Source organism: Rutidosis leptorrhynchoides, chromosome 3 (assembly GCF_046630445.1).
Source record: "Rutidosis leptorrhynchoides isolate AG116_Rl617_1_P2 chromosome 3, CSIRO_AGI_Rlap_v1, whole genome shotgun sequence".
Lineage (NCBI taxonomy): Eukaryota > Viridiplantae > Streptophyta > Magnoliopsida > Asterales > Asteraceae > Rutidosis > Rutidosis leptorrhynchoides.
In genome coordinates this window covers 669863625-669880423 of record NC_092335.1, presented here as the reverse complement: position 1 = coordinate 669880423, position 16799 = coordinate 669863625, and the positions used below count along the sequence as shown (strand labels likewise).

General features: G+C 35.9%; 1 protein-coding gene across 1 annotated transcript; it reads right to left on the bottom strand.

Annotated features, from left to right (window-relative positions):
* Window positions 1-865: 865 nt before the first annotated feature.
* LOC139899339 (E3 ubiquitin-protein ligase SP1) lies at window positions 866-15810 on the bottom strand. The gene is made up of 11 exons (XM_071882169.1): window positions 15448-15810; window positions 15298-15350; window positions 14847-14971; window positions 14350-14445; window positions 13621-13758; window positions 13459-13524; window positions 12682-12794; window positions 12480-12590; window positions 11726-11769; window positions 11513-11624; window positions 866-1266 (listed from the first exon to the last, which is right to left on the bottom strand). The coding sequence occupies exons 1-11, from the start codon at window positions 15519-15521 to the stop codon at window positions 1164-1166; spliced, it is 1035 nt and encodes a 344-aa protein (XP_071738270.1). The 5' UTR covers window positions 15522-15810; the 3' UTR covers window positions 866-1163.
* Window positions 15811-16799: the final 989 nt, after the last annotated feature.

Below are 16799 nucleotides of genomic sequence, written 5' to 3'. Positions count from 1 at the left end.
ATAATAGTGTTCTTAACCATAAATACCACATAAACTATATAGAACGAAGTTTACAGGTCAAAGGAAGATACTCCGTAACTTATCTTGCTTATGTCTAACTAATATTAAAGCTTAACTAACCGATATATAGTTAGCTACACATTATGAATGATGTGAAAAGAGATTAGCATAGGGTTCCTCTCAAAGGGTAACTAGGAAGTATTCTAATTATAAATTTCAAAGTAATATTACTATATTGGGTATGGGTAAAGAATCAAATTCCATCTTTTTCTGATGTTACAATCTGTTAATGGCCAATTATCAAATGTGCAGAATCAGATTCTGGAAAACCTTTTCAAGCCTGACAACAAAAGCTGAAGAATTTATAATTATAACTAGATTATAATGTAAGTGTAAATGTAAATATGTAATATGTAACGTTCAAAAAGTTTACTACCTTAGCCTAATTATCATCTACTGTATGGAATATTGACACTTTACAACCAATAATTCGATAGTGGTTACTTTCTCACTAGTATAACACCACTATCCGCAAAGGTCCATGACTTGACACCAAATATAGATGCCGAATCCTCCTATGTAAAACCAGATAGCACTATCTTGTTTCTAACATGTGCAAAAAACACGTCTTAATGTAGATAAATGTGGACCATTAGTTTTTCAAACCCAATCGGATGGTGGTATGCATAGTGTTCGGATAGGACAGACCATCCCTTCTAATGATGCTTAAATGAAACCTTAATAAATCATCATCGAAACAGACAAGCAATATACTGTTTACCAATCGCTCCTATAAGTCTATAACATAGTTGCTACTTTGCCTGTACATTTTATGTTGAATAATACGTTTAGCATTCGACTAATATCTGTGTGATCTTATTTCCTCTTAGAAAAACTTGATCATTGCTAGAAATATATATTTACACCATTGAGTTAATGAGAAGAATTTGAAAAGATGACATGTACGGAGTGACATTTAATATACAACTGATGCTAGTTTTATTGAGAAGATGAAAAAAATAAGAGTTCACCAGCAAAATGCATTGAAAGAGATGCGAAGAGGAATTTGCAAGACCACGTATTGAATTCATGGTCAACAAAAGTATCAGTTTGACCTTAAGATCACAATTACTCGTGCTTGTATTTGCAAAGCAGCCAATTTTTCAATGACGGAAGGTCTTCACCACCTGCCCGATTCGACTTCGACATAACGGACAACTTGTTAAGTGTGAAGAGCATGTCACACAACAACACATATGACCACACCTGCAAACCATTAACAGTTCGTTAATTTCATATTACGAATACACAAATATCTCAGACGAAAAGAAAAAATGTTAACAAGTGTATGGATTTGCGTTAACTCAAGGCGTGTAAATTTATGGATGGCAAAAAAACCCGTACCCGATGGGAAACCCGAAACCCGATATTTTTGGGTCGGGTTCGGGCCGGGCCGGGTAAATGGGTCTTGGGCTGGGTATGGGGATGTTTTTTATATTTTTCGCGGGTCCGGGTCCAGGTATGGTTTTAGACACAAACCCGATTACCTGGCCCGTATACACGTAAAAATACCTGAGTCCATATAGCCGGCCCATAAACCTGATAACCCGGCCCGTATACCTGAAAAAAGACTCGAATACTCGTGTAGTAACCTTTTTACTCGATAGTTCGTAAGTAAATGGGGACCCAGATACCCGTGGGGAAACCCGTTTACCCGCTAGTTAGTGACTAAATGGGGACCCGACGTATGTGCGTCCGGGTTTAGGACAAATGTTTTTAATCGGCTTCGGGTACGAGATCACCAAAAATCCGGCTCAAACCCGGCCCAAACCCGACCCGATGTCGTCCCTACGTGTGATATGTGAAATCGTACCTTAGATAACTACCTAAAAACTTAACAATTTTCACACAATATGAGGCAACTAAACCCGATCATGCAGTAACTAACAAGTAAATTGACCGGTTCATTCCACATAGAGCAGTTTAATTAAGATTCTAAAAACTAGTAATTATCCTAAAGTATAAAAGGGGAGTTTTGAGTTTCAATTTCAAATAACGAAATAACGTGAAGTAATAAATGAATTAACCAATAAAGAGAAAGCAGTGTCTAGGTTTCTACTTGAATGATCACTATCGATACGGATTGTTCTTTTACAATTATTACCGATTATTATGCCTAGAATATAGTTTTATGACTTCTCACAAAGCCTAAATCAATTAAAGTCAATAAACTCAAGTAAACCTTCTTCAAAAGATTAAACTATATTTGATAAAATTAATGAGACTTGATTTGAATTAAACTCACGTAAAACCCAAACTATAATAATCACTTGAAACACATGATTACCAATTAAACATATGACACAATCACTTGAAATCACTTATCTAATTGTCTAAATAACCTAAGTGTTAAAGCATAAATTGCATCTCAATAGTGTAACTCACATTCAAGCAAACACACTAATGAACTAGCCTAGCATATTTAAAGTGCAAATAATAATGAAATAATTAAAGATAGAAGACTTCATGATTACAAAACTAAAATTAATGGGGAAATAAAATACCAATTGTTAACAATGATGAAAGTAATAAACTTGAATAACTAATCTTCAAAACCCTTGAAAATTCGTAGCCTTGGGGAAAAAATTCGTAACCTTGGGGAAAAAATTCATAACTAAAAAGTTGCCGCTTAGGTTGGGTTTAATTGAAGTATTTACAATGTTTCCAAAAATCTGAATGCCACGCGTTTCGCGAGGCTATCAAAACTCGAGAACATGAAACGTGAGAGATATCTGGCAGGGATCGAAGGCTGGAAAAACACTTTTTCGCGTTCCGGTAAAACCATCCTCGCGTTCCGCGAGGATACTGAAACTCGTGAAACTCGAAAACCATGCTCAAACGCGAGGTCTCCCTGATGTACACTCGTTGTTCGATTTTTTAACTCGAACTTTCTCCAATTTGCTTTCTTTCTTTCAAACTTGATCAATAAACATCCTTTAGCCTCTAAAATACTCAAAACCACCTTCTTTCATAACTCTTGAACTTTCTTCGTTTCTTGCTCATACATAAGCAAACTGAGATCGATATTGCCATGATTGGACGTGTACAACATGTATATATTTGACGATATCAAAATCTCACATACTTGAACCTTGCTTGTCCTCAAACAAAGACTAAACTCATAAACAAATCTTCTCTTCAACTTTGACAAACATCTTCCCAATTGCACTTTCATAGAAGTCTCGAACTCAACAATTACCAAATGCTTCATACGGGTGGAACTGAGTTATAAGGTGGTGTGTCATTCCATAGTTGTCTTCGAGTTCAAGACAACAGTACTACTTCCTCATGCGTCCATTTATCTCTTGTGATCTAGAGTAAGCACAATTAGAAGAAGAGTCATGGTTAAAGTCCCATGTGACTTGGTACAACCGTTTTGGCGTTGGTCCCAAAAGGTTATCGTTTATGGTTTTAACACCCAAGAAGGCTCTAATGTACGGTTTAACCGCGACTTAAGCATGTGTATTTAAAGTTGTCCCTATAACGAACCACACGGACAACATACTAACCCAGTATATAACCTTTCGGTAAACTACCTCTCGGTTTCAACGAGAAGCGATGGAAAAGCACTTGTCAATTGTGAGAGTTTAGTGTCATCCACAGCCAATCTTAATAATCAGCGACATAAGAGCAAGAATCAAACACTAACAAAATCTCTCTGAGATAGGAGAAAGATGGGAATGATACAGGAATGACATTTTGTACATTTCAATTCATGGGTTACAACTGCGAAGACAATGCTATCGCGCTATATAAAACCTACTCCAACTTTACACTGTATATCAGTGCATGATGCACTGGACAGCGGCCCAGATTTACCCTATCAAGCAATTTCGGGTTGAAGGTTCAAGACCCACCTTTACATCTTAAAATGATGTTGATATGAAATGATATAGTTTAGGAAGTATGATATATCACGTAAAACAACACTCAGAAGACTTTACTTACTATTAGGATGGAAAAGGATCCTTTCAAAAAGTAGCTCGGTTTTGATCGAAAACTGTTTTTAAATTCAACAAAAAAAAAATTAAAATCGGGTGAAAAACGTGATCAAAGAAAATTCACGAGAATTTATCTCTCCCCACACACTTAAGATCATGTAATGTCCCCATTGAAATGAAATCAGATAAAATGAAAAATTCGAGGGAACAAAAGTGAAAAGAAAAGAAAAGCAAACCCCGAAATTTTAGATCAAGAGATCGCGGAAAGAAGGTGCACGCGCTGAACTGACTGCCAGCATAAGAACATCGGTATCCACTCGATCATCATTACTCATCAATCATAAGCAAGTAAGTTGTTGAACTTAACGTCAGTCTTTAAACGATAAACACATTTCATCATAACCTTGTATCAAACAAAGATAGTACCATAACATGCATAGGGTAGTGAAGTGGTACTACCAAAGTACCAAACGCCCCACCTAATAAATCCACATATTACAGACATCATGAAAATAGAAATAAAATACGAAGTCTAACATGCCCATACAAATCCATCAATAATAATAATAATCATCTCCACACGGGCCACCACGTCCTAGGCGCTAGATTCCCTGATTGGGATGTGAGCTCGAAGATGCCCGCTGAGTCATCATCTCATCCAATATTACATCAGCTGCATCCCTGTCATAAACCCGCAAGGGAGCCGTGAACTCTGGTGACCAAGCCTCACGCGTACCATAAAGAGTAAATATGACATTAGGAGAGTACAACTCCATGTTATGCCGACGCCAATCATGATAATACAACACCTCGCTAATACCGTATGTAGTCTGACTCTCCACTCTACCTTTAATCTCCCCGTTATAGATCTGCATATTCCGCATTTGCTCCATCTAAGTCCCAGTTAGTCGGTCTTGGTCCCCTATTACCCTGTCGATTACTCGGCTCAGGTGCATCATGGTCACCTTCAACCATCTCCTCGTCATCTGCTTCCACCTGTTCAACGACGTCTTACTCGGAATGGGATCACCCTCTGATGCTCAATCGAAATCACCTTTGAATATACTCTCACCAACTATATTGGCATCGATAACAATCCTCTCCAAACCATCCCTAGCAAAATTAAAGGTAGATGCCCAAAGAACAGGCTAGCTAAAAAAGGTGACATTTTTTTATTGACCCCTCCTAGCCTAAATTGCATAAAATTCGGATCGTCCGCATAAAATTAAGGGAGTTTGCTTAAACTCTTAAGTTGCATAGAAGTCAACAACCAGTTCCCTATAGACTATCAAAGGAGACCAATCAAGTACTCGGTGTAGTTCAAGCTCCTTTCGCGTAAGTTCGTCTGCCCTACCCGTGAATCTCAAATACGGATGAAGACTTGCACATGAAGAAGATCATCATCACAATAAAAGTGTATCGCAATGGATATGTTAGCGTTAGTCATAAAAACAATTACCCAACACCTTCAAACACGTAATAGTCATTGTTGCAAAGTTCAATTAGCATCATGCTCAAAGCCTTAAATTAATCGAGTAAATGTTGCATTTTCACAAGCATCATGCAACTCAGCAAACACAATTCCCACAAATCATGAAGTCATAACAATAAATGCACTATTTCATGGTAATAAACATTCAACCTACATGATAATTCATATGCAATTTAAAACTCAAAAGTCAAAACAAGTCAACACAATTCATCATAAACACGTATAGACTTTAAAGATGTAATCCACAAAGTAAGCATGGAGTCCAAACACATCACTAGCATAAACATTCCCAATCTAAAAGTCAAACTAAGTCAACTCGGTCAATAAAGTCAAAGTCCCCAATTCTCATGAACCCTAGAAATCAAAATAGCAAATCTAAACCATCAAAGCATGGACTCATGGCAATTAGAACATGTACAATGAACAAACAATACTCAATTTCATCTAAAACATCTCAATTGATACCAAAAATTCGAAATTTCCAGTTATACATACTTATGAACCTTAGAAATTAAATCATGAAATTAAAGCACAATAATCTAAGTGTAAACATGTTAAACATACATAATCATCAATAAATTCGGCCATAATTAGACAAGAACACTCTCACACTTGTTCATCTCATAAACCGAAGAGATTACCATGAAACACTAAAAAGTAATACATACTTATGAACCTTAGAAATTAAATCATGAAATTAAAGCACAATAAGTGTAAACATGTTAAACATACATAATCATCAATAAATTCGGCCATAATTAGACAAGAACACTCTCACACTTGTTCATCTCATAAACCGAAGAGATTACCATGAAACACTAAAAAGTAAGAAAACAAGTAAGAGTGGTGTTAGATCATACCCTAGACATGTTTGATTGTAAGATTAGAGTGAAAAACTTGAGGAATCGTAGATTTGAAGATAAGTTTTCGTGGGTTTTAGGGCAGAAAAACGTAAGTTTGAAAAAAGGAATGAGGAATGAATTTTGAAAAAGTGAAAAACTCCTATTTTAAAACCTGGGCTAGGCTCGCGTTTCGCGAAATCTTGTTTCAAATGCGAGGGCAAGTATTGAAACGCGGAAATTTTCAGGTCCCAAAAATCGAGTTTTTTACTTTTCACAATTCATTCCTCATTCCCCTTTCACACTTACGTTTTTCTGTCCTAAAACCCACGAAAACTCATCTTCAAATCTACAATTTCCTTAAGTTTTTTACTATAATCTTACAATCAAACATGTATGGGGTATGATCTAACATAACTGTTACTTGTTTTCTTACTTTTTAGTGTTAATTTCATGGTAATCTCTTGGGTTTATGAGATGAACAAGTGTGGGGGTGTTCTTGTCTAATTATGACCGAATTTGTTGATGATTATTTATGTTTAACATGTTTACACTTTGATTATCATGCTTGTTGTTCTTTAATTTCATGATTTAATTTCTAAAGTTCATAACTATGTGTAATTGGAGATTTCGAATTTTCGGGATCAATTGAGATGTTTTAGATGAAATTGAGTATTGTTTGTTCATTATACATGTTCATATTGCCAAGAATCCATGTTTTGATTGTTTAGATTGCTATTTTGATTTTTAGGGTTCATGAGAATTGGGGACTTTGACTTTGTTGGCTGAGATTCGGTTTGACTTTTAGGTAGGGAATGTTTATGTTAGTGATGTGTTTAGACTCCATGCTTACTTTGTGAATTACATTTTTAGACTCTGTATGTGTTTATGATGAATTGTGTTGACTTGCTTTGACTTTTGAGTTTAAAATTGCATATGAATCATCATATAGTTTAAATGTTTCTTACCATGAAAGGGTGATTTTATTGTTATGACTTCATGATTTGTGGGAATTGTCTTTGTTGAGTTGCATGATGCTTTTGAAAATGCAACATTTACTCGATTACTTTAAGGCTTTGAGCATGATGCTAAGTGAACTTTGAAACTATGTGACTATTACGTGTTTGAAGGTGTTAGGTAATTGTTTTATGACTAACGCTAACGTATCCATTGGAATATACTTTTGTTGTGATGATATTTTACAGAGAGGCGGATGAGATTCTTCTAGATCTTCTTCATCTGCAGGTCTTCATCCGTATTTGAGATTTACGGGTAATGGAAATGATGCGGAAAGGCGTAGGGCAGATGTAGGTGAACTTATGCGAAAGGAGTTTGAACCACACCGAGTAGTTGATTGGTCTCCTTTGGAACAAGGGGGTTTACAACAAGAAATTATGGAATGTTTGAATGGAAATCTGAGGTGTATAATGATTGGGTAGCTTTCTTCAGTTTGAACGAGATAATCTATAGGGAACTGGTTGTTGAGATCTACGCAACATACGAGTTTAAGCAAAATTCAAGAGATGCGGATGATCCGAATTTTATGTAATTTAGGCTAGGAGGGGTCAATCGAAAAATGTCCCTAGCCTGGTGTTTGGGAATCTACACGGGTGACGAAATGAGGTGTCCTTACTTCAAATGTATTACAAATGCCGAGAAAGTGAGTGAAATTCATGACCCGCGAGTCTTTGATCCGGTTCGAAAGTTGGGGAGAATTAGCACCTGACGGTATAAAGTGGAGTCCAAGTAATTGCACTTGTAGTCATATCACTAATTTGGGACTCCGAGCTCCTTACCGCATGATTGCCCATACAATTACTCATCCTCGGAATGGGAATGAGAAAATGTCCTTACCAGATTGGTACCTTCACCAGTTTAGACTTAAAAGAACGGTTTCTATCGCTTATTGGGTTGCGTATTTCTTGAAACAAGTGGGCTACGTTCTAATAGCCCGATACGAGGGGGTCACTTCATTACCCGTATCGCATATACCTTTAATTTTGCTAGGGATGATTTGGAGATGATTGTTATGGATGTCAGTGTAGTTGGTGAGATGGTGAGAGTATATTCAAAGGTGTTAAGGTGATTTCGATTGAGCATCAGAGGGCGATTCCATTCCAAGTAAGATGTCGTCGACGGGTTGAACATGTGGAAGCTAATGATGAGGAGATGGTTGAAGGTGACCATGATGTACCTGAGCCGAGTAATCGACTGAGCCGAGTAATCGACAGGGTAATAGGGGACCAAGACCGACTAACTGGGACTTAGATGGAGCAAATGCGGAATATGCAGATCTATAATGGGGAGATTAAAGGTAGAGTGGAGAGTCAGACTACATACGGTATTAGCGAAGTGTTGTATCATCATGATTGGCGTCGGCATAACATGGAGTTGTACTCTCCTAATGTCATATTTACTCCTTATGGTACGCGTGAGCCTTGGTCGCCAGAGTCCACGGCTCCCTTGCGGATTTATGACAGGGATGCAGCTCATGTAATAATGGATGAGATGATGACTCAGCGGGCATCTTCGAGCTCACATCCCAATCAGGGAATCTAGCGCCTAGGACGTGGTGGCCCGTATGGAGATGCTTATTATTATTATTGATGGATTTGTATGGGCATGTTAGACTTCGTATTTTATTTCTATTTTCATGATGTCTGTAACTTAACTATATTTGTGTGATGTACTTAGTAGGTGGATTAATTAGGTGGGGCGTTAAGTACTTTGGTAGTACCACCCCACTACCCTATGCATGTTATGGTACTATCTTTGTTTGATACAAGGTTATGATGGAATGTGTTTATCTTTTAAAGACTGACATTAAGTTCAGCAACTTACTTGCTTATAATTGATGTGTAATGATGATCGAGTGGATGCCGATGTTCTTATGCTGGCAGTCAGTCCAACGCCATCGTGCACCTTCTTTCCACGATCTGTTGATCTAAAAATTTCGGGTTTTCTTTTCTTCTCTTTTCACTTTTGTTCCCTCGAATTTTTTTTATTTTATCTGATTTCATGTAAATGGGGACATTACATGATCTTAAGTGCGGCGGGAGACTTAAATTCTCGTGAATTTTCTTTGATCACGTTTTTCACCCGCTTTTAAAATTTTTGGCTGAAGTTTAAAACAATTTTTGAACAAAACTGAGCTACTTTTTGAAAGGATGTTTCTTTTCATCTTAATAAGAAGTAAAGTATTCTGAGTGTTGTTTTACTTGATATAGCATACTTCCTGAGTGTTGTTTTACTTGGTATAGCATACTTCCTTCCTGAACTATATCATTTCATACCACCATCATTTTAAGATGTAAAGGTACCGTGAGAAGAGAGGGTCTTGAACCTTCAACCCAAAATTGCTTAGTGGGGTAATTCGGGCCGCTATCCAGTGCATGACTGATTACAGTGTAAAGCTGGAGCAAGTTTTATACCATGCGATAGCATTGTCTTCGCCGTTGTAACCCATGAATTGAAATGTACAAAATGTCATTCTTGTATCCTTCCCATCTTTCTCCTATCCCGGAGAGATTTTATTAGGGTTTGATACATGCTCTTATGTCACTGAGATTGGCTGTGGATGATACTAAACTCTCACAATTGACAAGTGATTTCCCATCGCTTCTCGATGAAACCGAGAGGTAGTTTAACGAAAGGTAATATATTGGGTTAGTATGGTGTTCGTGTTGTTCGTTATCGGGATAACTTTGAATACACATGCCTTAAGTCGCGGTTAACCCGTACATTAGAGCCTTCTTGGGTGCTAAAACCATAAACGAAAGCCTTTTGGGGCCAAGCTAAAACGATTGTACCAAGTCACATGGGACTTTAACCATGACCATTCTTCCAATTGTGCTTACTCTAGATCACAAGAGATAAATGGACGCGTGAGGAAGTAGTGTTCTTGTCTTGAACCGAAGACAACTGTGGAATGGCACACCACCTTATAACTCAATTCCACCCGTATGAAGCATTTGGTAATTGTTGAGTTCGAGAGTTCTATGAAAGTTCAATTGAGAAGATGTTTGTCAAAGTTGAAGAGAAAATTTGTTTTTGAGTTTAGTCTTGCTTGAGGACAAGCAAGGTTCGAGTATGGGGGATTTTGATATCGCCAAATATATACAAGTTTTACACGTCCAATCATGGCAATATCGATCTCATTTTGATTATGTTTTAGCAAGAAACGAAGAAAAGTTCAAGAGTTATGAAAAAAGATGTTTTTGAGTATTTTAGAGGATAAAGGATGCTTATTGATCAAGTTTGAAAGAAAGAAAGCAAATTGGAGAAAGTTTTTTTTAAAATCGAACAACGAGTGTACATAAGGGAGACCTCGTTTCGGCATGGTTCTCGAGTTTCAGTATCCTCGCGGAACGCGAGGATGGTTTTACGAGAACGCGAAAAGGTGATTTCCAACCTTTTCGCGTTCTGGTAAAACCATCCTCGCGTTCCGCGAGGATACTGAAACTCGAGGAACCATGCTGAAACGTGAAGTCTCCCTAATGTACACTCGTTGTTCGATTTTTAAACTCTAACTTTCTAAAAATTGCTTACTTTCAAACTTAATCAATAAACATCTTTTAGCCTCTAAAATACTCAAAACCACCTTCTTTCATAACTCTTGGACTTTTCTTCGTTTCTTGCTCAAATTATTGCTATGATTGGACGTGTAAAACATGTATATATTTGGCGATATCAGCGTGCATGGATTTGCGTTTTGGATCTGATTACTGTGAGTTGAAGTTGCAAAATTCAGTTAATGATTAGTTACTAATGTTTTGATAAACATATATAACGCTTCCACGTGTTAAGTAATTTAAAATCTTAGTTGAACATTTACACACCCTATCCCTGGGAAAAGTAATTTACCCTTGTATGAGACATGTGATGCGAGTTGACAAACAAATTTAGCAACCAATAGGAAAAGGGACAATCAGTGAAACGGAACCCCGGTCAAGGGGCGCACAATACCCAACCTAGAGATGAGATTCATAATTTAAGGTATACCACATGGACCATTATACTAATTTATCTTTTTTAATACTAATACTAATACTAATAATGATAATGATATTCCAAAATTATATACTGTGTGGCAATGTGATCAGTCAAAAACCTTGTAAAATAGTAAGAACTATAAGAAATTTTTCTAAAAGAAGGAATATAAAAAATTTATGAAAACTTACGGGACAAAAACAGAATTGTACTCCTGCTCGAGGCATATGACGCATATATCAGGCATTTGCCCATCCTTTCGGGTACCATTGATTCCACTTTCTGTCTTATTACCATTTGAGCCTGAAAGTTATTTGTTAACGGTCGAAGAGGACCTTTTTGTTAGAACAGAGAAACATCGTTCTCAAGGACTAAGCTCATGAATATCAAACAGATGAACTAACCTTCGTTATCTGAATTTGTTTTTTTGGCTGCTGCATCAAGAACTCTGCATTTAGATGTATAAATTAAAAGAACACTTCATTTCATCACAAAATTATAAAAAAAGGTGGTAAAGAGTTACTATCAGTTCCAAATTTTTCATTTGTAACGTTTTCGACTTGTATATAGACTAAAAACTGTAAGGTTTCAAAATGGTCTAGGCAGGAGATCACAATTGGTAATTTTTGTGTGGCTTAAAACCTGTCTGGTTGACCCAAAATCTTTCTCGTCGTCGTCGTCGTCGTCGTCGTCGTCGTCGTCGTCGTCGTCGTCGTCGTCGTCGTCGTCGTCGTCGTCGTCGTCGTCGTCGTCGTCGTCGTCGTCGTCGTCGTCGTCGTCGTCGTCGTCGTCGTCGTCGTCGTCGTCGTCGTCGTCGTCGTCGTCGTCGTCGTCGTCGTCGTCGTCGTCGTCGTCGTCGTCGTCGTCGTCGTCGTCGTCGTCGTCGTTATTGTTATTATTATTATTATTATTATTATTATTTATTATAACTTATAACTTATTAGTGTGTTAATATAATATGCTATGAACAGTTTTCTCTGTTTTAAATCTTTTAGATCGTATGCCGCCTAAAATATACATTGAGGGACTTTTAAACCATTTCCTCTTTAACTAACTTTTAAAATTTATGTTTGACCCATTAGAGACAAAACATAACACAAACCAGCCCATTTATAAGTGAATGTGCCAGATGAAAATTTTTACCGACACTACTCATACCTCTTCTTCAACTCCCAATGGCGTTTTCTTTCCATTATGTACTGAAAAGCATGCTTAGCAATCAGGTAAAAACCAAACGCAGCGAAGCTCATTGAGGCATACTTGTACCACCTAGAATGAGCAGTATTATCAGTAAAACTTAGAAGGATAATAAATAATAAATAAAAAAGTTTATATTAAACAAATGTGAATAGAAGATAACCTGGCCCATTTCCCGAGATTTGCAATGAGTTGATCAATGGTTTTGTGAGAGACATAAAATGGGCCTTTCAGAGGCCGTTGTATCCGAACAGTTCCAATGTCATCTTTAATAGCCTGCAATTCAAGAAAAGACTCTAAATGAAGTTTCACAAAAGAATAATGGGACCAATAAAAATAAGATCTCTTAAAAATATATATAAAGGGTAAATTCAATCCAGCAAATAGATTTAGATTCATATAATCATAGTTAACAACAAATGCATGCTTACTTAATGTCCTTTTGACTTTTGGAGTATTAGAAAGGCAAATTGCAACTATATCCACATTATCATCGCGAACCAAAACCAACTATTTAAGATCAGAGCCAATATTACTTTTAATGCAAACAAACTATCCGAATTTGGCTAACGTCTTCCATTAATTACAAGTCGAGTATTATTTAAGAACGTCGTCTTATATATTTAAAAGCAACTTTGGTGAACATTATTTTCAAAAAAGAAAGGCAAATTGCAACTATATCCACATTATCATCGCGAACCAAAACCAAATATTTAAGATCAGAGCCAATATTACTTTTAATGCAAACAAACTATCCGAATTTGGCTAGCGTCTTCCATTAATTACAAGTCGAGTATTATTTAAGAACGTCGTCTTATATATTTAAAAGCAACTTTGGTGAACATTATTTTCAAAAAAGATCAAACCAACAAGTGTACTAAAAAAGTATTCTTTAATTTAGCTAGTGCAAAATTTATCAAATCGCATGAAAACAACATACCTCGCCAACAACCGTCAATGGGGTGCCCGTTGGAAGAACACGTTCAATTCGTTTGACTCCAAGCATCTTCAAAACAGTGATATTGTTACATAACCAATAACTGAAAAGTGCATTCACTTGCATGTGCAAGAATAAATAAATTATAACACATTAAAACATTACCTTTAGACCTTGCAAATAGTCTAATGTTCCACGAACAAGTGACCGTCCGGACTCCTCAAACACTTCACTCCCAACAGTTAATACCAAACCAGCAGCACCACGTGCTCCAACAACAAATACACGCGCACTTCCATCATCCTAATACAAAAAATTCAACGTTTTTGGGGGTAAATTCAACACATTGATGTAAGCAAAAAAAAAAAAAAAAAAAATCCCTTTTAGAAAAAACACGTTTATGTAATAAAGAGTCACATTGATTGATATACTTCAATTCTACTGCTAATAAGTGAGATGGGTACAAACTATTGATGTTAACCACAAAAATGAAATGAGTCAATCAGTCTGATAACATAACAGACAGTTGTATACTCTTGTGAGTTTACATATTGCAAATTCCTTTCACATATATATAATAATATCTATATTTTAATAACAGCTTATGCAATTGTTTTTAAAATAATTTATGAGATATAAAATTACAGATAGAAAGGTATTGGCAAGTCAGCCCAACCTGCATTGACCCACAACAAAAGGTATACATACGTGTTCACTTCCAAGTATGTTCGCATTTTCATTATGTATATAGTTTGTCTGGGTACCGTCACCTTTACTAAAAGAAATATAATAGATATATCCACTTTTAGAGTCTTCAAGTTATACCAGGTGAATATAGGTATTATGATTACCAAAGACCAGTTGAGTAAAAAATTACAACTGCTTAGTGCTTACCAAGTACCAAGGAACCTCTTTACACATTGATAGCATAAGTGCAGAATCTTGAATCCATGAACCAGCATCATTATGTTTCAAAAAGTGTTGCTCTGCCTGAAAATGGTAATAAAGTAAGGCGCCTTAAACTTTCTCAGTGCTCATAAAACCATAAAGCATATTAAATGTGGTACCTAGTGCTTACAACCCATTACCTAAAATTGCTTCAATTCAGATTTATGTTTAATGTTTAACTGGTGAAGTAATAATAATAATAATAACAAAAGCTAAAACAAAACAACTTAATAGTCATACTTCGTCCAAGATGTAATTTTCCCAAAACAAAACATATTCAATATGTAAAGATTATTATGAAACAAAACAATTTAGTTGTCATACTTGCGACCCAAAAAACTGTAACTTTTGGACAAAAAGTAATTCGACCCTCACGGGTAACTTGAACAAGTCGCGGTATGTGTGTGTGTGTGTTGGTGTATGCATTTTAATTGAATCATTACCGTCTCCTCCACAATTACTCCTCGTAAACCACTATACTCACAGTTGATTGGAGTATCTGAACTAACTCTACCAGATATTGTCACGACAAAGGGCAAAACTTTGTTCGCAGCTTCTAGTAATTGTGCTGAAATGCAGAAGAGCAGATTATTAACAACTCATATTTTTCAATGATGTTCACAAAGATACATTTTTGGCTAACAATATTACAATTCTAGGTGTTAACTGTTAAGGAAGCAGAAAAAACTTGCAATTGTAATGGCCTACGTTGTAAAAAATCATATTCACATGAACAGGATGAAAGCTTTTGAACAATAACTGTACATAACAATAAATCGAATCACTTTTTTCTCATTATAATTTTACAACTCACAAACAATCAATCACTTCAAAAATGTGAAACAAAATACGTTTTAATAAACGGATAAGCATGAAATGCATGAGACTACTAACCTAAATCCTTCAATTGATTAACTCGAGTTACAGATTTAAGAACCTCAGCATCCCTAAACCATGATTCAAACACAATCACTAACAGATCAACTGAAAATCAGTTATAAGAACATAATAAATCATAAAAGTTAGGTTTTGATGAAATATTACTTTCCACTACTTCGTCCAAGGAGATAAAGAGCAGCAGCACTCAAACAACAAGTTACTCCGCCCCAAGGAACCATTGCGAACTTAAAGGCTTAAAGCAATGCAATTTATTTAAAACGACTAACGAAATTAAGTATAAATAAATCTAATTAGCCACAGAACAATTTTAAAAAAAAAAAAGTAGTTAACTGGATATATAAATTGGATTAGTAGAGAGAAGAGCTGATTTTGGGGGCTTTTGATTTTAGGGTTTATGTTTATTAATTTTTGATTGACTGATTTAAAAAGGGGAAAGCGTGTATATGTGAGAGGGAATCGATGCACGGATGTGTACTCTAGAAGAACAGGTGATAAAGTTGGGAAACATCAATATACTCGTGTGCAAGTTGCAGAGTTTGGTACATATCGGATATTAGTTTCAAGTTATTAACAATAAAAATAAAAAAATGAATTTCACGTAAAATAGTAAAATTACTACTGTACTTGATATTGATATAATCTGTTAGAATTCCAATTATTGTTACTACATAATTATAATTATTATATTATGGTCTATACTTTTGCAAGCAAGACTTATTTACTAATATTCATGAACAAAGAAAATGAGAATAAGTACAGAATTTTGATTATGAAATTATTGTGTGTTTACAAGCTTACATTGATGTAGTATTTAAACTAAAAATTGGCCATCCATATTTGACTTTGTTTACATTTATATTATATTATAACACTCCCCCTTGAATGACAATTTTATTAAATAGCAACTAGTACTGCCTCGTTAAAAACCTTGCTAAAGAAAACTCAGTGGGAAAAACTTTAGCTAAGAGAAAAAGAGTGCAGCATAGAGTTGACTCCCCCCAAGTATATATTACTGAGCTGTTACATCTTTTAAACATGTCTCGTACCAATATTGTGAACGTGTGTTCTGAAAATAGCAGTTGGGAGTGCTTTGGTGAAAAGATCAGCAGAGTTTTTGCTGGATTGAACATATCTCATTTCAATCTGGTTGTTCTTAATGAGATCTTGAGTGTATGAGAAGAATCTAGGAGATATGTGTTGTGTTCGGTCACTTTTGATATACCCTTCTTTCATCTGTGCTATGCAAGCTGCATTATCTTCATAGATAATTGTTGGACTTTTATCGCGTTCTAGTCCACAAGAATCAGTAATAAGTTGTGTCATTGATCTCAACCAAAAATATTCCCGAGCAGCTTCATGTAATGCAATCAGTTCGGCATGATTTGATGATGTTGCAACAAGTGTTTGTTTTTGAGAACGCCATGATATTGCGGTACCTCCATTTAGTAATACATATCCATTTTGAGATTTAGCTTTATGTGAATCGGATAAATAAC

Coding starts and splice junctions, on each gene's coding strand:
- LOC139899339 (XM_071882169.1), bottom strand. CDS start 15,521: ATGGTTCCTTGGGGCGGAGTAACTTGTTGTTTGAGTGCTGCTGCTCTT. Junction 12,795..13,458: donor CATTGACGGTTGTTGGCGAG/GTATGTTGTTTT, acceptor CTTGAATTGCAG/GCTATTAAAGATGACATTGG. Junction 1,267..11,512: donor TACAATTCTGTTTTTGTCCC/GTAAGTTTTCAT, acceptor AATGGTTTGCAG/GTGTGGTCATATGTGTTGTT.